At 48.7% G+C, this 21,743-nt stretch overlaps 1 protein-coding gene across 5 annotated transcripts in view; it reads left to right on the top strand.

Annotated features, from left to right (window-relative positions):
• Window positions 1–11,023, top strand: part of TMEM45B (transmembrane protein 45B) — a 251,561-nt gene extending 240,538 nt beyond the window's left edge. For all 5 annotated transcript variants that reach the window (XM_069614151.1, XM_069614154.1, XM_069614153.1 and 2 more), the window contains exon 6: window positions 10,296–11,023. In XM_069614151.1, the coding sequence (XP_069470252.1) occupies window positions 10,296–10,413 (118 nt within the window). In that variant the 3' untranslated portion in view covers window positions 10,414–11,023. The remainder of the gene's footprint in view (window positions 1–10,295) is intronic.
• The last annotated feature ends 10,720 nt before the right edge of the window (window positions 11,024–21,743 follow it).

The raw sequence follows: 21,743 nt of genomic DNA, 5'->3' as shown, positions 1-21,743 counted from the left end.
CGCCGAGGCATGACACAGGGTGCAAGACCTGATTAATAGGTATAGTCCAGACCTGTGCAGTGTGCTTGCCATTGTGAGGAGATGCAAATGTCCAGATGTATGCACCCCCCCGGTGGCGGTGTTGCAGAACCGTGTGCCACTGAAAGAGTTGGCGGAAAAGCCTTACCAGGTGTTGTGGGCGGGAGCAGTGGTATTGGGCCATTGAACGGCGGGACTGCATCTGGGGCGATACAAATCTGAGCGACTTGCGGATCTTTGAAGTTGGCGAGGGAGCACGAGCCAGTTCCTGCAAAGGTACGGTGGGGGATGTTAGGAGCCATGGGGCTATTAAGAGGAGGTGGGGTGGGTATCCCAGTCGTGTGTAATGGGTGGTCATGGTAAAAGTACACACTGCTGGGGGGCATGCTTCTTGCGCCTAGGCGCGCATTTCTAAGGTCCAAGTTTGGAGTAGAGGTGAGAGGGCGGGCAAACAAGGTGCGCAATCAGAGACCCTCATTTCTATGAAGGGATGGGCCCAAGTTAGACGCTCTAAGGTGGCGAGTGTCGGCATGACCCTTACCTTGGGCAGAGGGGTGTGTACCAGCATCCAGTGTAGTCTAGCACCGGAGAGCTGCAGAGGGGGGTTCAGGCCTTTTCTCCTGGCCTTCTCTCCACGGCTTCGCCTCCCAGCGCACCTCCCTTCCATTTAAAGAAGGAGGGGAGGGCCGTGTGAGGTGTGGCGACAAATCCGGTGCTGGGGCTGTAAATTGTTGACGGTTGCCAGGGTGACCACGGCAGCGGCCATCTTACGGTTTGCAGCAGCCTCGTGGCCCGAAATGGAGACTGACAAAGTCTTCAAGCACTGCAGTGTTCCGGAATTCCTTCTATCAGCTGAGTGAAGCGACAGCTGATTTCTCCCTGGCAGCAGAGCTGCAGAGAGGGGTTCAGGCCTTTTCTCCCGGCCTTCCATCCACGGCTTCGAAGTGGTCACGATATATTATGCGGCACCAGCAAGTCTGGGATCTCTTCCCTTGCAAATGAAGGTGGCGCACAATAAAACGCTTTTTATTATTAAACAGAATTCTTTTTGCGGAGGCTTCCAACCCGTCTCGCACCCAACCTCCACCCGCACCCCTTTTCCCAATAGACCAGCAATCGGGCCGGTGTGTTTTAATATCCAATCAGAACAAAGAGATCACAGCAGCCACTAATGTTGTGGCAACACAATGCACAGACTTTTAAACAGTAACCAGATTAAGAGGTATTTTGATGCCACTCGATTTTGTGTTATGAAAAGCAATACCAAACCATTCCACTCAAATGGCTTACAATGACACACACGCTTTCACTAATGAGAAAGGCACATCAGAACCACGGTTGTCAGTGAAAATGACCGGGGCAACTAACAGGTAGGTTTTGGGCAAAGGGATACTCACAATGGGAACAACGGTTTGGGTTCAATAAGACGGATGCAAATGGTGATTTGTTTTGAAACACCCTTCAGCACATGGAAACATTGGTTTTTCAGCTCTTAATGAACTGACTTTTTGGGGAACTATTTATGACTCGCAAGACACGGGAAAGGGAGAGTTAGTTTCGAATGCTACCTTTCCCTATTCCGTGAAGTTATGTGGGAATTAAAAACGAGTCCATGGGCGCCCCTCTGTGAGAACGAACACTGCTAAATGACCTGTTCTTTGTGATGGTTCCCACTCAAGCGTCCGCAGCCACACTTTAGCTCACTGTACCTTTCACAGAAAGGAAATATTCATTTGCATATCAGTCTTTGTCCCGCCCACACGGGCTGTCCAGCACCGAAATGCTATGGCAATTCTCTTCTGAACAAGAGTACCAACAGCAACACCATACACGTGTTTCAGCCTTATTGGGTGGAGCTGTGCCTCTCTGAGCACAGTGAGCAAGGGGTCCACGTCTGGACTCGCAAGTGGGTACCTTCCAAAGAACAGGTCATTTAGGCATGTTCGTTCTCGCAGAGGGGCGCTTTTGGACTATTCGTTTGATAATGTGGGATTTAATACGCCAAATATGCTAGGGATCTACACCAACACAGGAAATTCTTAAATGGGGAAATGGCGAAATACATGGCCATACAATTAATTCTTCCACGGGAAAATGACTTAATTATGCAGGCAAACAAAGGACCTTTCAGATGGGAAACGATTATAATCATCAGGCAAACAAGGGATGATTTTGTTCCATAGAAAAAAAATACTTAAATGCACAGGTGAACAAAGGATTTGTCAATTGGAGAGTTACCACAATGCACAGACAAAAAAAATACTTTTCAATGGAAAAATGACTACATTTCACAAATAGATAAGATGGGGGATTTTTCCCGTGGGGAATCTCTAGGGCAGTGCTTAAGAAGATAGGACTTGTCTAATCTATGGCTGGGGAGGTCAATACTTAAAAGAGAAAAGGGGTTTATGGTCATCCAGGGGTGCGTGGGCTTCACTACAGGGACCATCAAGGGGTCAGTCAATGCCTCGCTTTATCCTTCAAATCAGCTACTACAGCTCCCTGCTTTACTCCCAGGCTAGACCCAATTCTCCAAGGATAGCTCCAGATTGTAGTCAGCTGCACACCTTGGATTTTGTAGAAAGAACCCTAATTTGAAGTGGAGTAAGCTATTTATAAGTCGAATGACATCACTGGTGTGTCATCCTTCTCGCACAACTGATAGGGTCAAGGGTTCCCTCTTGTGTGAAACACTTGTGTATAGGCACGTTACAAATGCCATATCATATCATATCATATCCTCCCCCATTGCCAGCGGTAGGTCTGGAGAATGGGGGAGTGATTTGAGAAGCCAGGGGAGGATACCCCATCAATCATATGACAGTCAGGGGTTGGATCTGGCTTCTGTACATGGAAATCTCACTTTTCAATAAATGCCCTTTGTCATCACATTACACCACATATGCCATCATATTCAGACCCTGCATGTTTTTTGTGAATCAAATGATCCGACATAGAAGTTTGCAAGTTATTCTATTGCAGCGTCACGGTTTTTCCTCATTTATGCCCAAACTATATTACTGAAAAATCTGATATTCGATGGGCGGAATACCTATCACCTGTTAAAAATTTTCTAAACTTCTTATGACTGTCATATTTATGCAGAGGACACAATTCTTTTTCTTGTAACTTTTGATAGGTTGGTCTATTGCTATTGCTATACTATTGCTCTGCACCAGCTGAGCTCCTGTCTGTACACTCTTTGGCTTCCTGTTCTCAGACCTCCTGGAGGCCCCGTTTGACTCTAGCCTTGCTTTGGTTACCGTGTTCTCTTCCAATACCTTCTTGGACCTCTTCTTAGTCCATGTTTGCTACTGACAAGTTTGATTTCCCCCACCACCCCCTACTCTTGTTTTGTTTTACCCAGTTTCCCGCCCCCTGCCCACACCACACATGAACCACTAAGCAGTGTGAAGTCGGTCTGCCGTGTTGTGTGCAGACCCGACATACAGCTGCAGGCCTGGATGGGCCTGCGATGGTGCGCAGCGCGGGCAATAAAAACACGACCACTCTGTTGGGTGCATAAACCCGGACTGGCGCCCTGACGCCAGATCCGGGGATTCCTTTATTTTACTTGTATCACATGACCCGGAACTAACGGGCATGTGACACCACATTCCTCCCCAACTTGGAGGTGTTTACACAACTGTTCAACATAACATTCATAACAGGATATTGCATATTCAGATGTTGCTGGGCTCATCTTGGCGAGGTTTTCTGTCGGTAGATTCCGTCCACTACGTATCCTTGGAGACGGGATGATGGTCTGGGCCTTTCTCTCAAAAGGTACCGGGTGCTGTTTATCTCTGGTGTGGCCACTCTTGGGGTCACTAGTTCAGTCGAGTCATCCTGTAGGTGTGGTGCCTCGGCGGTTGTTGGTGTGGCACGGGCCCTGGGCGAAGCTTGGTCCCGGGGTGTGTGTGGGTTCATCACCTCGCTTCTCGGAGACACGGGGCGTTCTTCCCATAGCTCGGCTGGTACTCTCCTGAAATGTGACACGTTTCTTGTCACGGTCTCGCTCCCTCTGGTGGCAGTGACCATGCTGTGGTTTGTCGCGCTGACCGTCCATGGTTGGAGCTCAAAGTTGAGGGACATTTTCTTGGGTGTTGCTCGGTTTCTGACGATCACAGTATCACCTGGTGTTAGTTCTCTGTGGAGGGCTCGCCTGGCAATGCTTTCTTGTTCGTTCCGCCTCAGCCGCATGGCGTCTATGGCTGGGATGTCAGGTTTGGGGGCTACCCACTGAGGGTGTATGGGGAGCTCTGCCTGTATGGGTACCCCGAGCATGAGGGCAGCAGGGCTGATGCCTGTGGATGAGTGTGGGGTTTGCCTGTGCGTTCTTAGGAATCGATATACGGCCTTCAGCCAGGGATGTCCATTTTCTTTGGCGATGCGGATAACTTTATTGAGCGACCCCATGAATCTTTCTGCGTCGCCATTCGCTTGGGGCCATCTTGGGGTGATTCGCTGGTGTTTAACGTTTATGTCTTTGAAGAACTCACGCAATTCTTGGCTGGTGAACGATGGACTGTTGTCGCTCTTCACTTTTCTCGGGATTCCATGTGTCGCGAAGATCTTCTCCAGTGTGAGGATCGTGGTCTCTGTGTTCGTGGATGCTACGTGTTCTACTTCAGGATATCTGTTGAACTCGTCGATCACTACGAGTACGTATCCTTCACCGGCAATTGTGCTGTGATCCATGCTAACTGCGTCCCACCGCTTGCTGCTCCTCGGAGCGCTGCTGATGGGCTCTGGGTTCTCAGGTCTCCTGGAGGCTTGGCAAGCAGCGCAGGATTCCACTAGCTCCACTACCCTTTGTTGTATGTTGGCATCCACATTCTGGACTTTAGGTATGCAGTTGTCTTGATGATGCCCTGGTGTCCGCTGTGTGCTAGTCGGAGGGCTCTCTCCTCCAGTGACGCAGGTAGCACGATGCGGTGGCCCTTCAGGAGCACTCCTTCGGGAGCAACGGAGAGTTTGTGCCTTATCTCGAACAGCGTGCGGAGCTTGGTTTGAGCTGATGTGGTGTGTTGGGCTATGGACGTGAGGTAGGCCTTCCAGTTACCTGATTGGATGGCAGCAGTGGTGTGTTGTAGGATGGTATCTGCTTCTGTCTCGCATGCTACCTCCTGTAGGGTCAGGGCTCGTGGTCGGGCACAGGCGACCACGTGGCACACGTGCTCATCGGTTTCTTTTGAATGGCGTTGCTCCCCCTCAGTTGCAGGTCTCGGGTGGCGGGACAAGTAGTCCGCTGGGTTGTCTGTCGCTGGACGATAGTCGACTTCTATGTTATAGGGCTGCAGTTGTAGCATCCATTTCTCGATGCGTGCTGGTGGGTGTGGAGCGGAGCCTCTGAATATTGGGATCAGGGGCTTGTGATCCGAAAAGACCTTTGCTTTCTTGCCTAGCAGGTATACTTTGAAATGGCGGCATCCCCACAGGATGGCAAGGGCTTCTTTCTCTGTGTGCATAGTTCTGTTCTGGTTTGGTGAGTGCCCGACTGGCAAATGCAATGGGGAATACGTTCCCTTCATTGTCTGTTTGGGTCAGTACTGCTCCCAGGCCAACCGGGCTGGCATCCACAATGAGTTCAGTATGTCTTTCCACATTGAAAAACGCCATGGTTGTGGATGCTGACAGTGTGTCCTTAATTTGTTGAAATGCCTGTTGGTGGGTCGATTTCCATTCCCACTTCTGGTCTTTCTTGGTCAGTTCTCTGAGTGGGCTTGCGGTGTTGGTGAGGTCTGGAATAAAATGCGCACAGTATGTCGCCATCCCCATAAAACTTCTCACCTCTGTGGCAGATTGAGGTGCTTTTGTGTTCTTTGTCATTTACCTTGGAAGGGTCAAGGGACACACCTTTGGCACTGAAAATATATCCAAAGAAGCATAGTTCTTCCTTTGCAAATTCGCATTTCTCTGCGTTTAGCGTTAGGCCTTCTGCTTCTAGTCTGCTCAGGATTGCTGGCAGGCGTTTGTGGTGGTCTCTCTCGTTTGACGCGTACACAAGAATATAGTCGCTGATGTTTGTCGTGCCATCTAGGCCAGTGATGACCCTGCGGATTTCGTGTTGGAATACCTCGGCAGCGGACGATATTCCAAAATGTAGCCGTTTACACCTCATTAGACCAAGGTGAGAGAAGAATGTGGTGATATAGCTTGAGTCTCTGGCCAATCTGAGCTGGTGGTAACCAGATCTTAGGTCAAGTTTGCTCAAAATTGTTGCTCCTGTGAGATCTACAATGAGTTAATCTCTCGTTGGGGTTATGTGGCGTTCTCTTCCAATCGCCGCATTGGGAAGTCTCATATCTATACAAATTCTTACGGCATTGGGCTGCTTGGGTTTTTGGGCTACTACCATTGGCGATACCCACAGGGTTGGTCCTGATGTTCTTTCAATTATTCCTGCTTCTTCGAGCTTGGTCAGTTCCTTCTCCACTGCTTCTCTCAGGTGAAATGGTATCCATCAGTGCCGTACGGCTTTCAGCTCTATAGTAGGGTCTATATGAAGCTTGATGGTTCAGCCTTTGAGACACCCTATGCCTTGGAACAGTTTCTTGTGTTGTTGTAGTAGATCGAGTTTGTTGTGTTGGAGGTCAAACGCAAAGTGGATTAGTTTGAGTTTTTACGCTGTCCTGCAGCTGAGCAGTGTCTCACAGCCTGCATCTACCACATAGACTCGCGCCCTGCAATTAGTGCTCTTGTGGGCGAAGTCTGACTTGAAGGACCCTTGTACGGGTAGGGGTTTCTTACATCCATATGCGTATAGTCGGACCTTCTTCTTGTGGAGCGTGGGGTTCGGGCGAAGCTTGCTGAATGCTGCCGCTGTCATTACGCTCACTGTTGCCCCTGTGTCAACGACTACCTTCAGCGGTTCACCATTTGAGATAACAGTACACGATGGTCTCTTCCTTTGTCGTGACCGGTGTGGTTCAACGGCTGATATGAGGTGTATTCGGTGTATCCGTTTGTTTCCTTTCTTCCGTCTCTTTTCTCTCGGGGGACACGCTGTCGTCGCTCTCACTCGTGTTTGGGGATCTTTGAGAATGGTCGACGGCTCTGGCTTTTCCTTTCCGGTCAGGTTGGTATGAAGACTCTCTCGGTGCGAACTTCTTCCTGCGCTCCTGTGTCGGTCGTGATGTGGTTTGTTTGTCGTTTCGATTTGGCGGGTTCAGGCAGACCGCCGCATAATGATTGAGGCGGTTGCATTTCCTGCACGTGGATCCCCATGCTGGGCAGGATTCCCCTTTGTGCCATGGGCCGCTGCACCATTTGCAGGCTTTGCTTTGTTCGTGTCACGTGTGTTTTCTGGCTATATTTCATGCAAGTGTTCTGGTGTTTGGATATGGCCGCAACGTCTTCTGTTGGCTTGGGGTTGTCAAGCGGGAGTCTTTGGATCGCTGCTTCGATCACCGCTACTTGGTCTTCAGTCTGCTCACAAAGGCGCGCCATTTCTAGGATGCGAGACAGGCGCATGTTCCTTTCTGAGAGTATCGCCCTTCTCAGTTTTTCTGAGGATATGCCGTTGATTATTTGGAGGCGGATTGCGAACTCTTCGTCTGGGAACTCACAGCCTACTGCCATTTCGCGGAGGCGAGCATGAAATTTGTCCACGGTTTCCTTCTCGCGTTGCCTGGCCATGCAGAAGTGCAAGCGTTCGTAGTCAGGGTTAAGATCTGGTTTGAACATGTTTGTGAGTACCGCCTTGACCGCGTCGTAGTTGTTGTGATCTCCGCAGTCTGGGGTAGCGTTGAATAGGCGCAGGGTGGCAGATCCGACGTTGAGTAGAAGGAAAGTGCGCTTCTTTTTTGCTATAGTGATGTCCCTGGCATCCAGGTGCATTTCAAATTATTGTGGCCAGATTTCCCATCTGATGGCTGCCCCCGTGTTGAATGGGTCAAATGGCGGCATGAGCGTGGTTAGTGCTGGGTCAGGGTGGTCTGTGGCTGAGCTCGTGCTGGCTCTCACGGGGCTGGTTTCTGAGCTTGACATGTTGCTGGGGGTTTTCTAACTGGGTCCTACTTTCATGAGGGTATGAGACTATGGAGGTACACTCACCGGTGCTAGCAGTTCCTGGTGACAGCACAGGTTGTCCTGGGACCTTCCACGTGGTGTGAGGATATGTTATCAAAACTGCTGCAGTCCTTTCAGAAATGCACAAAGGTTCAGGCATGCGAATGTCTTTTCCCTTGGTTAGAGTTAGTGATGGTTTTCTAACGTTGGGGGAGGCTGCAGGGGCTCTGCTGAACCGCGTGTCAATACGCGGCCTTGCAGAAAGTTGGAGAGCGTTTTCCGACTCCGTTACAGCTGATTGACGTGCTGGTGATGGAGCGCGTATTATGCTGGGCCTGCGTTGATGTGTCGGCTGACACGCGGCTTTCCTGGGATGGGGCCCTGTTAACGCGTGTGGTTTGTGTTGCTTGGTGGCCATTGGAGGGGCGCGTATGACACGCGGTTTCTCTATGGCGCGTACAATACGCGGCTTCGTTCCCTTGATTGAGGGAGTGTTGGCGCTGTTCGTGCTCCCCACGTGTCGTGATGTTGGTCTGGCCGACACGCGGCCCTGCAAGATGTCCCGGTTTCCAGCTGCGGGCAGTACGGGCCCGCCGGTGCGCGTTGGGCTGCGTAGCTCTGCAGACTTAATGGTTTCTGATGAGAGGAGGTGCGGTCGTAGCGTGGCGCGCTCTCTCTCTCTCTGCCTCGTCGCCAGTGTGATGTCGGTCTGCCGTGTTGTGTGCAGACCCTACATATAGCTGCAGGCCTGGATGGGCCTGCGATGGCGCGCAGCGTGCGAGGGTCGCGGGCAATAAAAACACAACCACTCTGTTGGGTGTATAAACCCGGACTGGCACCCTGACGCCAGTTCCGGTGATTCCTTTATTTTACTTGTGTCACGAATGTCGGTTATATTTTCTTCTTCTGATGAAATGGCGAGTTCTCCCCCTTCCCCCAACTCCTCACCTTCCTCTTTCTGCTTGATCTTTCCGTCCTTATGTCGTGGAGGCTTCTCTTTTTTCTTGTGAAGATAAGGACGCCCTCGATAGGATGCCACTGTGCCACTAAGATAGGGGCAACGGGGGTTATCCTACCGAGAACGCCTCACAGGGGGAAAAAAGCCAGAAGGCACAAAAAACCCCTAGACGTGGTATTTCAGGTGGATGATCACAGGATGTGAGAGCAATCCGAAATGCAGGCACTGAATCTACCAATAACGGTACCAAGGATTGAACTAAAGGCAGTCCGGTAAACAGGCACAGGTCTGGCAGGAGGTAGATCCAAATAGGCACAAGGGATAATTCACAGGCAGTCCGATAGGCAGGCACAGGTCTGGCAAGAGGTAGATCCAAATAGGCACAAGGGATAATTCACAGGCAGTCCGATAGGCAGGCACAGGTCTGGCAAGAGGTAGATCCAAATAGGCACAAGGGATAATTCACAGGCAGTCCGATAGGCAGGCACAGGTCTGGCAAGAGGTAGATCCAAATAGGCACAAGGGATAATTCACAGGCAGTCCGATAGGCAGGCACAGGTCTGGCAGGAGGAAGATCCAATTGAGAGAAAAAGGGGAAAAAAAGAAGGAAGAAGCTGAGAAGAAGAGGCAAAAAGAAAAGGGAATAAGGAGAATAGAAGGCTAGGCAAGGACGAGGCAATGAACAAGGCAGAGATCAAGGGTGGAACTCAGCTGTGTGGAAACAGCGAAACGAAAGGCAGAAAGGCAGGAATATCACCAGGTACGGGAGCAACTCAGGAGGGAACCCGGAAACGTTGCAACGCGTATGCGACCCTGAAGTGAAGTGATTTATACTTCCGGGTCACGATCACGTACAACGACTAGAGCGGTAAGCGGAAGACGAGGAGTGAAATGCTACGGTGGACAGAACCGCCAGTGATTCCACTTCCGCCATCCCCGCCGCGGCATGACAACGTGACCCAGAACTAACGGGCACGTGACACCACACTCAGCATCAAACCAGTGCACCTTCTTTGCTGATGTAGTTTGTATGAGGTGAGCAGAACGTTCACACGCCCCTTTCCCTTCACCCATCAGTCCCCTGTGCCTTCTTTTCTTATTCTGTATGAAGGGCCTCTTGTTTTGCCGCTAATCTTCCCCCACTGCCCCTCCTACCCCCCCGAACCCCCCACACACTGGTTTTTCTTACCCTGTTGCATAAAATAAACTGCACTCCTCAATCTACATATTTACTACTGCCATTGTTTGGATGCCTGTATTCTATTAGCTGATTCACTTATTTCCCCTCTCTTAATGCCCTGCACAGCTGCCTCAGGAAACACAAGAGGATCATGGGAGAGGTTGAGATTGGGATCAGAAAACTGAAGCCAGAGAGAAACGGCGTGGAGGCGGCGGCCCTCTTGAACCAATCTGATGAGGAATAGAAGTGACGTGAGCCCTGTGGGTTTCTGAAAACCATCAGCGTTTGCTGTGAAACAGATGCAAGCGCGAGTATTCGAAGGCAGCCATTTTGTAACGGCACAAGCAATGCCCCAAGGAAATGGACAGTCCTGGTCTGGCCCTCTCGCCAGGTCCTGCATTGAGCGATTGATCACTACTTTCCAACACTTTTCGCTCCTTTCAAGGCTCGTATTTGATGGCACATATAACCTGAATATCTGAAGATACTCTTGCCATATTGGGGCTTTGTACAAAATGTCTGCCTCAATCATCGCACACGACCTTTATAGCCCTGGACCTTGCCTTAAAAAAAAAAACATAGGTACTGAGTTCTTATTGTTAAGTCAAAGCTGTTTAAATGACATCAACCAAGACAGCAAAGCACTGAATGTATTAGTCACTAAATGACAGCCTGTGTCCCAGTGAGCTATCATCTGGTCGCTCAAGACTTGCAGTGAAAATGAAGGATTGGTATATTATGCACGGTTTTGTAAAATGCTCCAAAAGTGAACCCATGTGTTATTTTTATGACTTTCTCTTTTTATGATCACTGAACAAACCTATTCTTTACAAATATATAATTTATTAATCTTCTGTAAGTAAATTATTGTTTTTTTGTTGTTCAAATTCCCAATCTGCAGAAAAAAATACATGCTGCATGCCTGAGGAAGGAACCACTTTAAGGTCATGAAATCAGCTTAGTATCTAAAAGCAACATTGTTGGGCTTGTTAATTTGTAAGCTAACTGGAGATCCGCCTTAGTTCTCAATTTGAAGGCTAAGTGGAAGCGTCTTTCCCAGTCTTCATTGGATGGCTAGTCGGCATGTTTGCCGTCATTCCATGCATGTGATTTGGGTACTCTTCTGTACAGGTTCCACGTCATTCCAGGAATGGGCTAGCTGGACCTATCTTGACGTTTACTCAGATGAAGATCGGATTGTTCGACTCGGCCAATCAGATCGTGTCGTTCAACCCCTCTGGAAGATTCCATAGACTCTGGATTTACCGGTTCCAGTCTTCGCGGCCAGATTTGAGATGGGCACATGAATGGTAGGCATTTTTGATTTTATTTGACTTCGGCAAGGCTGCAGTGCAGTTCCAAAGAATGGAATCCAGCAGCGGCATCTACAAAATGTGCAGAAATAATGGCCGCCCCCAGCGGATTCTGCATGTGTTCTTCCCCACATCTCCCAGTCTGCTTTCTCACTGCAATAAAGTGCACTTGCAGGCAGTGCCCAAATGTTTGGGGTGTGTCATGTGACTTTGAGTGGTTGTAAAATTAGACTCCCTTCATGTGAGCTATGAACTCAGTCACAGGAAAAGGCTTTTCTGATTACCAGGTGGAAAATAGAGCAAAATCCTCAAAAGTATTTTTTTTAAAAACATGTTTAAGTTTAAACTGGTGTGAACTTTTTAAGGTTTTTGTAGATTTAATGCAAAATGCACAGTGTGAGTCTTAAAGTAAGAAAGTCAAAATAATGGTGTTTGCTCACCCCACAGCCAATCTCTGCCACCCTTGTGGTTGGCTATGCGAACCCTTTTCATAATTTACCCAATTACTATTTTTTAACCGTACACCCATTTTCAAATGCTGAGTCTGTTTAAAATCAAGAAGTATGGGTATCTATAAACGCATCATGCTCCACGGGATCTCTAGGTTTCCTTCAAACCCTGGGCCTGACTGTTGAACAGAATTTCACGGCTCATTAACAAATAGTGCAATTAGAGTAGTCTCGGAGTGCAAGTTTAGACAGGGCCTTTTTGTGCAGCCAATTGACTCTTATGGAGGTTTAAATGGACATGGGGACAATTATTTAGTGAGTTTTGTAAATTGCAACGCATCAGCTTGCGGTATCTTTGGGGTGGTACAAATATAGTATAGATGCAAACACTGTAGGGATGTTGGTGTAGAAATCCTCCTGCAACCTTGCAAGATGGCTAGATCACTGGGCCTATCCCAACTTGGCTGGCTTCGATAACTGTATTGGAGGCCCATGCTCGTTCTGGGCCCTATGTAGAGAACTGCGTTGACGAACGTGGAACAGTACAGCAGCATAAGACCCACGGGCATGTGGCGCGTAACAAGAATCAAAATAAATAAATAAATGTGGCTTGCTTGCCCTCCTTGGGGATGATGAGGACTTCACCCTGACAGCAAGGAGGATCTCTGCGCCCATATGGGTCTAAAACCTTAATGCTGAACACACAAACAGTGAATAAGTTCCAAATATTCTTGTACTCATCATGTTACTTTCCTTTTTGAGCATTTGCAGGTCTAGGGGAGGTTGGCGATCACCACTAATTTTCCAAGATCTTTGGGTTCTGCAATCTATCCCTTGATGTTATGTTATTTGTTATGGTTGCTGAAGCGTTTTAGGTACGATTGCACTTCCGAAGACTAAAGAAAGGAGCCTAGTGCATATATAGCAGTCATTCTCATTTAAGAAACCGTTCAGGAAAAGCAGAGAGGTCTAGTGTTGATACGTTGGAAGATGAAGGGTGGTTACAGAGGTGGTGCGTGCAGGTTGTATTGAAATCATGGCGCCTACGTGAAAGCTGGCTGGAATTTCTCATTCATGGGACTCCACTGTGTGCTATGGTCCGCTGCACTATAGAGAAAAAGGGAGTGAGAATAATAAGTGTATGGGCCCCTAGGTCAACTGTCTAGAGTTGAGGGCTCTGCTATATTTTTCAGGTAGCCAATGTGCCTATGGTAGAGACTGTGACTGCTGGACCACATTTTTCATGGGACTCATCTGTATGGTATGGGGCGCTGCACTATAAGAGGAAACTGGGTGGGAATTAAGTGTATGGACCACTATAGAAACTGTTTCCAGTGCAGAAGGAGGTGACTGACATACACACGTGGCATGATTGCTGGCATACACTTTTATTTAATCAAAAATAAAGAGGAAACCGATCTTTCCCTCACTCTGAGGGGGGGTTCCCTGCCTCAACTAAGGCACTGGGGATTCTGTCAGAATGTCCAAGTAAATTAAGAGTTCCCTGTTGTGTGTCAAAATGCCTTCTTCTGTCCCTCACACTTGTAACTAAAGTAAAGAAGTAGAGAAGTAGTATATCTTCCTGGTCCAGAAAAATAGCTCCCTTCTTCAACGGCTCATGGTTCCCATTGGCAGTAGGGAACTTCACCTGAGAGAATGACTCGGGGAACTTCACCTGAGAGAATGACTCGGGGAACTTCACCTGAGAGAATGACTCGGGGAACTTCACCTGAGAGAATGACTCGGGGAACTTCACCTGAGCGAATGACTCGGGGAACTTCACCTGAGAGAATGACTCGGGGAACTTCACCTGAGAGAATGACTCCCTTCGCCGGGTCTCGGTTCCTTTCCAAGTTACAAAACAAAGTTCCAGCTTGTGGTGTTCTCAGTTCAAACTCAAAAGGTAAAGTTCCAACTCAAACGTCATTCCTTATTGGCCATAGTTTTCTTCACTGTTGGGTTCCTGGAGAATGCCTCCCTTCTCCAAGTATCTTAATCTCAGAACTTTCACAGTGCCATGGGAATGACTCCCTTGCCCGAGCCATCTTCGGCTTTGCTTCACGTTATACAACACCAGAGGGAATGGCTACCTTCCCCTGATTTCCCTAGGCTTGTAATGTCACAGTACTAGGGGGAATGTGTCCCTTCCCCTGGACCTTTCCAGACTCTTTACCAGAGTTCACGAAGGCCTTGGGGATTGACTCCATTCCCCAGGCCCTTCTCATAATTCTACTCCACCAGGGGGAATGCTTCTCTTTTCCTAGACTTCCTTTCACCTTGTTTTACTGGCCTGTAGGTGTGGGACCCAGACACATAGGATTCTGCTACTTTTGTTGGCAGCCATGGATCCCTTTCCTGCTAGGTACTGCTCAGAAGAAGAGGATCTGTGATGCTCTTCTCAACTGGGTGCGGGTCCCAGTCCTGTACTTCTCTCTCTGATTGCTCTGGCAGTCCTGGCTCACACCTCTGCCAGGTACTGCTCAGAAGAAGAGAATTTGTGATGCTCTTCTCAATTGTGTGTGGGTCCCAGACCCAACTTTCATATCTCTTGAACCCTGCCAAAGGCCCACCAAGCGTCCCCACAACCCTGGCACCTGGGAGTGCCCTGCCTACGCTTTCTGGTTGTTGTGCGGCTTTGTTGTGTCTCTGGTCGTGTTCCTGCAGGCTTTGTTCAGCTTTCTGCATGCTGTGGCGGCTCCACAGCACTCTACTCCTCGCTGGCAGCGTGTCTGCCTCCGTCCGCAACATCCAGTGGTCTTCGTCTGGAGGTTGGCTCAGATAGCCTTCCGGGCCGTCCAACCTCAGAAAACGGTGAGTGAGCTTCCCAGCAGGTCAGTAAGCGTCCCAGATGCTGTCTTCGAATCCCTCTGCTTTCCAGCTCTCACGATCTTGGCTCCTCCAGGAAGGACTTTTCTTTGTTGTGAGCATCCTGAAGGTGTCTCCCTAGCTAGTCCCGGGGGATCTGTCATCCAGGTGGCCAGGACATGGCAATGGCTATTGGATCCAGTTCCTGGGGGTGGACCAGTTAGGGAGGATCCCCTGGATGGGGGGTGGGGGGTCCTTGGGGAGTGGAAGTGGGACACTGACAAGTGAGATGCAGCATCCCCCTTCTTTCAACACCTTTACCTCCTCCTACCACGTAGGATATTTTGAGACACTGCCCCCCCCTTTTCTGACACAGACACTTTTGCACACCACAGACAAAGGACTAACACCTGGGCCGTTTACCTTACGTGTCCCAATACAAGGGTCAGGCATGGTCAGGCAATTGACCAGAAAAAAAATATATATATATATCACTCTCACTCACACACCCCCCCCCCCTACCCGATGGCCCTTTCCCTTCCCCACAGGGATAAAAGGTGGAGCACAAAAGCACACTACGAGTAAGGCAGACGGCCCGACGAGACAGCTATCCAGGCATGGCTGTTCAAGAATGGGAGAACTGCAGCGAATAACGAGAGGCTGACAAGGAGAGACACAAACTTGCCCTTTCCGACCCAGACCCGCGAAACCTCAGTAGAAGGAATCGTAAGACCGTGGACAATGCCTCAGTGTGTTGCAGCAGATGTCAATGGTACACAGAGTGATAAAAGGACTGAGGGAGATGCCTGCTACCACGGTACCGGTCTTGACTCCAGATATTTTGAAAAGACAAGCAGTTCATCACAGCTGGTGAGCTGAGGGGAGAACTGAAAAGAAGCGAACTGTGTTGAACGAAAGCCGCAAAGTAACAACTTAAGGGAAGTTAAAAAAACGGTTAGAATAAATGGGAGACCAGCTGCAGAGGGCTCCGGCACCACGTGCGTGCTTACTCAGACTCTGGTCAGTCCCATGTTTGTTGAAACTGCTAACATGAAAAGGTCTTGGGAAGGCCACAAAGGAACGGTGAAAGTGGTCATACAGGGGTCTTGCAAAATCCTCTGTACAGTCCAAAGTCTCTGACCTACAGGTGATTGAGAAATGTACCATTGATAAAGTTGGCAACAGTGAACCAGGCAGAGGGATGCTACTGTTTAGCAAAAGTTGGCAAGAGTGAACACAGAAAGGGGCTAAGCCTAAAGAATTGTTTAAAAAGACATTGATTCGTGGTCCAAGGAAAAAGCCATAGTGAACCCGGTGGGGGGACGCAGAAAATTGAAAAGGCTTTGCACTCAGAAGAGGGGGACCCAGGGGTGAGCCATTATCACCCTAGCTACTGTATAAAAGGAATTTCTTGGTATTTTTCTGACCCTCGAAGGCATGAGACTTTTTTTCAGCAAAAGAGACTTGGCCATCGTCTTGAAGGTTGAGAGTGGAAATGTTGTCTCGTGCTGGGGAAGCACGAGAAGTGTGCTGTGCTCAGAGGTTCCACCTTATCCCGTGCTCAAAACATGGGGAAGGGGAGACCGTGACTACTGCATCCTGACACATTATTTGTGAACACTTATTTCTTTCTTATGAATCCTATCCCTCAATCTTTTTGTAATTAGTGTAAGGATTGGCAATAGGTTTTTCTTAGTATAGGCCCTTTTATTTGACACAACGCCACTAGGACGGCCTTATTTTCATTTAATGGTCGAAGCTTGCTACCCTTCCTTGTTTCAATATTTTTCATGAGGGTTATGTTTTGTACCCTACAGAAATAGATGGAAGCGTGGGGAACGTGTGTGCCATGAATAGGGTAGGAACATGATGGAGGTTGTGGTGCATTGGGGGCTTATCACTTTCTCCCTAGATAGTCGTCCCTGGTCCCATAGGGGGATCCCTCCTGATGAGATCCACCAGCTGAGTACCACCCCCACGGGGACTATCAGGTAGCAGCCTCACCTCCCTTGCCTCATGGGGAGGGACTCCCCCTCTGGGAGGAGTGACGACATCCAAGAATTTGTCACAGTATCCAGACAAAGCAAGTTTACTTGTTGGTTATGCAGGATGCAGAGAGTAGACTGGGACCTAAAGTCTGCTGTGGGGCACAGTGACAAGGAGCCAATATATAGGTTTGGTGCAGCTGCGTTGATCCACTTGAACTAAACCTGAGCTGGGCCCTTGGGAAGGGGTGAGTTCTGTTAATCATCCGTCTGTCGGAGATCGAGTGAGCAATTGTTGCTTGCTTTAGTGGCATTTTCAAAACATATATTGATAAAATAAGTATTACTGGACAAGAATATTTACATGCATGCTTTCGGGGCCCTTGCCAATTTCACCACCTATTCTACTTTCATGGTTGGAATGTTGTGAAAGCTGAATGCAAAGCAGAAGGAGACTGGGGGAGAAGCAAGTTCTTTCTTACATAGAATGGGTCTTCTATGCCTGGATGTATTCTCAACCAAATTGCAAATGAAATCTGGCTAAAGATTAATGTTCAATGTTGGTGATGGCCCATAAAGAACTTCAAGCTTCCCTTTAAAAACTTTGGATGTTGGGGTGAATTTTCAGAAAACATTCAGTGAGGTGTTTCACAAGACCGAACTGTAGCGTCAAAACAGGAGGTCCATCAAGTTAATCCAAATGGTTAGTTAATAGTGTGACCATCAGTCAGGCTTTATGCCTAGGAGGGTGTGGGCAGTTATCGAAGTACAATTAGGTTCATCAAATAACATGAACCCAACATACCATTAAGTATGGTAGAAGGATACCAATGCTGTCAAGTAAGCACTACCAGGAATACACAAACACAGCATGTATATGAAGAAACAGTAATGGGCTGAACACATCCCAGCTGCCCCCAAAACTTACTGAGAAAGACAGTCACCCACAGTGAATATTCCACATGTTCTGAAAGGAGGGAGGTAAGGGAAGGAAGCAGTAAGGAAGACCCTTACAGTCATGATTCAGGTGACGAATTAAAGAAAGTACAGGACTGGGACACTAAAGGACCCAGTACATCCTAATGCCAGCAATAAATGCTACAAGTTAGAATTACACAATGCTTTAGGAGTGTAAAGCAGTGATTTATATTTCTATAAAGGATATAAAGCCATTGCAACACGCTAAAATGATACTAATTATCCAAGAAACTGAAATGTATTCTAGGGCGATCAGGGGAAAATCATCGAATTCAGGTAAGAATAAGTTTCTTGGCACTTTTTCAGAGCATTCCAATCCCATAAAAGTTCTCCAATAAGAAACAAATGGAAAACCCCAAAAGGTGAGCAGTGGGTAAGGTGCCAAATGAGGTGAGTATAACATCTGGCTCACCAGAAGTCCAGCAGAAGTGGCAATGAGCAGGCTTCAGAGGTATGGAAGGACATCGAAGAAGGAAGCTGACACAAGGGTGGCATGTTTATTGCTATAGACTTCCATTGATTTAAAAGAAACCTTCACTTTCCCCATCTCTAAGAAGGGTTTCCCTGCCTAAAACTAATTGTAAAGGATCCGTCGGAATGTCCGTCCAAATGAAAGTCAGCCATCCCGTGTCACAACCTACTTCTATTCCTTACACTACAACTAAAGACTAATATAAACCAACAGAAAGTTCCTTCTCCAGGAGAATGACACTCTTCTGGTATACATGTCACATTCCCAAAAATGTTATCTTGCTACAAGGTGCCAGGGGGAATGACTCCCTTCCCATGGCTGGAATTTTCAGCACTTTGCACAGTTAACCTCCTGGACCAGGAGAATGGCTCCCTTCTCCTGGTACTGGTCTGCACTTTCAAATACAGTTCACAACAAGGCCAGGGGGGATGATGCCCTTACCCTGGCATGTTTCCAGTGTATTTGAAAGGTTCTAGTTTTCTCACCAGGCAAATAACTCCCTTCTCCTGGTGTTTGAGAGTTGTTTTACAACCTTGGGATTTATATGGTATCGTTTCACTGAACCTACAAAGTCCCAGGTCCTACTCATATCAGGGTCCCAGACCCTTCTCTGGTGGTCAGTGGGCTTTTCTTTGCCACTGGTTTGAGGAAGATTTACTCTGATGGACCACTCTTCTCTTCTTTTGGGGTACCAGACCCTTGATGGCCCTCTGCTAGGCTTCATGCTTGCCCCGGCATGAAGCAGAGATCTCGTTCCTCCTCCAAGTCCCTACTGGTCTGCCCATGCTTTCAATTACTTACTGGGACTGACTTGCGTCTCTCCAGGGACTGGGGTCGATCTCTTTCCCGCTTCTTGCACTCGTCTACATCATTGCTGCTTCTGTGGCAGCTCCACGTGTTTTGGCTTCTTTTGAGTCTCTACACTGTTCGGAGGCCACAGGGTTCACCTCCTCCTGGAGGTTGTGCCACTGCCTCACCAGTTTCCTGCTGGGCTCGATTTCGTTGATGCAAGACCTGCCACAGACTCCCTCAGCCATTCTCCAGCGTCCTCAGCAGAGCCCTCTCTTCGGATCGAGTGCATACTTCGAAACTCCCAGGTTATCTGATGTAGAGGGAAGGCCAAGACCTCAAGTTCTTCTTTTCTTTCTGTTTCATGGGGCTTACACTGCTACAGCGTAATGTCATCCCCTGTTGTCAATGGCTCCTGGGCATTCCTCATGTTTCCTGTAAGCCACCTCGTCTCAATATTAGGACAGTCAGTAATCCTCAGGTTTTCTATGCTCTTCTTCTTCGTCCTAGTACTTTCTTTCTTGGTTGTACCCCTGGCACTACTGCAATACATCTATGTACTTTCAATGTAGTGATTTGAAATGGAGGGGGGCTAAGCCATGTGGGGGTGTGATGTACCCAAAGTGGTTGTCCGTATCCCCAGAAGGGGTGGTGGGGAGGTCCCTCCTCTATGAGGCCTTTCTGCATTAAACGACCCCTATTGGGTAGTGGCCACACCTCCCTAGCCTCAGGAAAAGGGCTCCCCTTTGGGAGAAGTGACGATACCTGGAGAATCATCACAGGTACCCTTACAGAGGAAACCCAGACCACAGTACAGGAGGGGCTGGTTACTAAGTGAGGCACATGCCCACTGACACATAATATTGTGGGGGTGGGGGTGAAAGGCAGCGCAACCCCAGTGCAACCAGAGTCAGGCGACCAACTACAGGATAGGCGTTAAAGAACACAGGGACAGTGACCCGGAATGGAGGAGGCTCAATTGAGTTTCAGGATTGGGATTGGGTCCAACAAGGCAGGGGCAGGGGTGTCTCCTCTCAGTGTGGCTTGAACTGTGGTTTATTTTACTGAGCATTTGTAAAGCGCTTTATACAACAGAATTGTGTTTCAAAGCATCACAAGGCTAAATGGGAAGGGAACCGGGGAAATAATAACAATGGCAAAAACAGTAAATCTACAGTGGTGGTCCTACTAGGCCTTGTGATATTCAGAAGGTGCAAGTACATTGAGGAGAAGTGCAGAGGATGGGGGTGGAAGGAGGAGCAGAGGAGTGGACAAGTGCAGGAGGGGGCCCCGGGAGGGAAGTGCTAAGGGGAGCCAAGGAGGAGAACCTCAGGTTAAGTGCTAGTACAGGTGACTCTCAAGGGTGGGATGTGGAGTCACCAAGCGGGGCCCGCAGTGCAGTTGGAGAGTAGGGGTGCTGGTATTGACTGGGAGGGAGGGTCTGGAATCATGTGGGATTCATGAGGATCAAGCCACCGGTCACAGCAGCAGTGGGGCGATTAGCAGGGAAGGGAAAGAGGTAGAGAAGAGATTTGAGCAGCTTCTGGAACTTAAGGAGGTACAGCTGAAGACTGAGAGGGTTAACGATGCTGTTCCAGAGAGAGGCACCAGCTGAGAAGAGACACCTGCCTCCCACGCTCAGCTTGGAGAAGCGTTCGACAGAGTTGGAGGAGCGTAGGCCTCTAGCAGGGGAGCATTTAGGGAAGGAAAGTTGGAGATCGCATGGTCCCGGGCCCACAAAGGACCCAGATGACAAACTGTCAATGGGGAAGAGGATCTACAGAGGCCGCCCCAGTGAGCCGGAAGACATTCAGCATGCCAGCAACCATGCAACACCTCGGAAGGAGGCAGCAAGCAGGTCAAGATCAACCCAACCCACGGAGACCGTTTATTTATTTTTATATAGCGCACCGAACCCTGGGGCATCTAGGCGCTTTAAGCTTAAGAAAGTGGTTACAACAATTACAAAGTGCAGTAAAGTCCATGTACATGAATTGGAAAAGTCTGACCTCATGTTGCAAGAAGGCTACACAGTGCATGCAGTTACAAGTGGTAAAGTCCAGGTACACACATTGGACAAGCCTGTCCTTAAGTTACAAGGTGGCTACATCAGTGCATGCAGTTTTAAAAGGTCAATGCATGGTACACACAGTTATGTATAGATGCACACATTTGAGAGCTGAGTCTCCTGTTGCGAGGCGGCTACATCAGAACATGTGGTGGGAAATAAGCAGGGTACATTATTGTCCAGGTCTAGGGCACAGATAGGGGGCCTAACCAACTGATATAAGGTAGCTAGGTCAGGACATGCAATTGCAGATGGGGCAAGGTGCAGGCTGCAAAGTGTGGAAAGTCCAATTCAAAAAGATCTACATGGGTTGAGCAGATGTGCAAAGCAGACTATAGAGGCACAGAGCTGAAGGTCACAGAATCTTGGCTACATGTGCAGCGCAGGCTATGATATGGCTAGGACCCGAAGTCAGACGACGTTAGAGTGCAGGAGCATTTTCTAGTGTTCCCAACAACGCCATTACCCTACCTTCGGTATCCCCAACAGTACCATTCACATCCAGGGGGACTCCCGGGGACGCCCAAATCAAAACTCCTCGAGCAAAGGAGGAATACGAGGACCCAAACACTCTCCCTCCCCAACGTCGCTCCAATCTCTTCAAGTCTACCCCTTGCAAATGGGTCTCCTGAAGTAGTGCTACCTGTATGGGATGGCTCTTCTTTCCCTTCCCCAGGTGCATATTCACGGTGTGTGATAACCATCTATCCCATCA

The sequence above is a fragment of the Ambystoma mexicanum genome, chromosome 9 (assembly GCF_040938575.1).
Source record: "Ambystoma mexicanum isolate Mex_15411 chromosome 9, UKY_AmexF1_1, whole genome shotgun sequence".
In the NCBI taxonomy this organism is placed as follows: domain Eukaryota; kingdom Metazoa; phylum Chordata; class Amphibia; order Caudata; family Ambystomatidae; genus Ambystoma; species Ambystoma mexicanum.
This window is presented reverse-complemented; position numbering and strand designations above follow the sequence as displayed.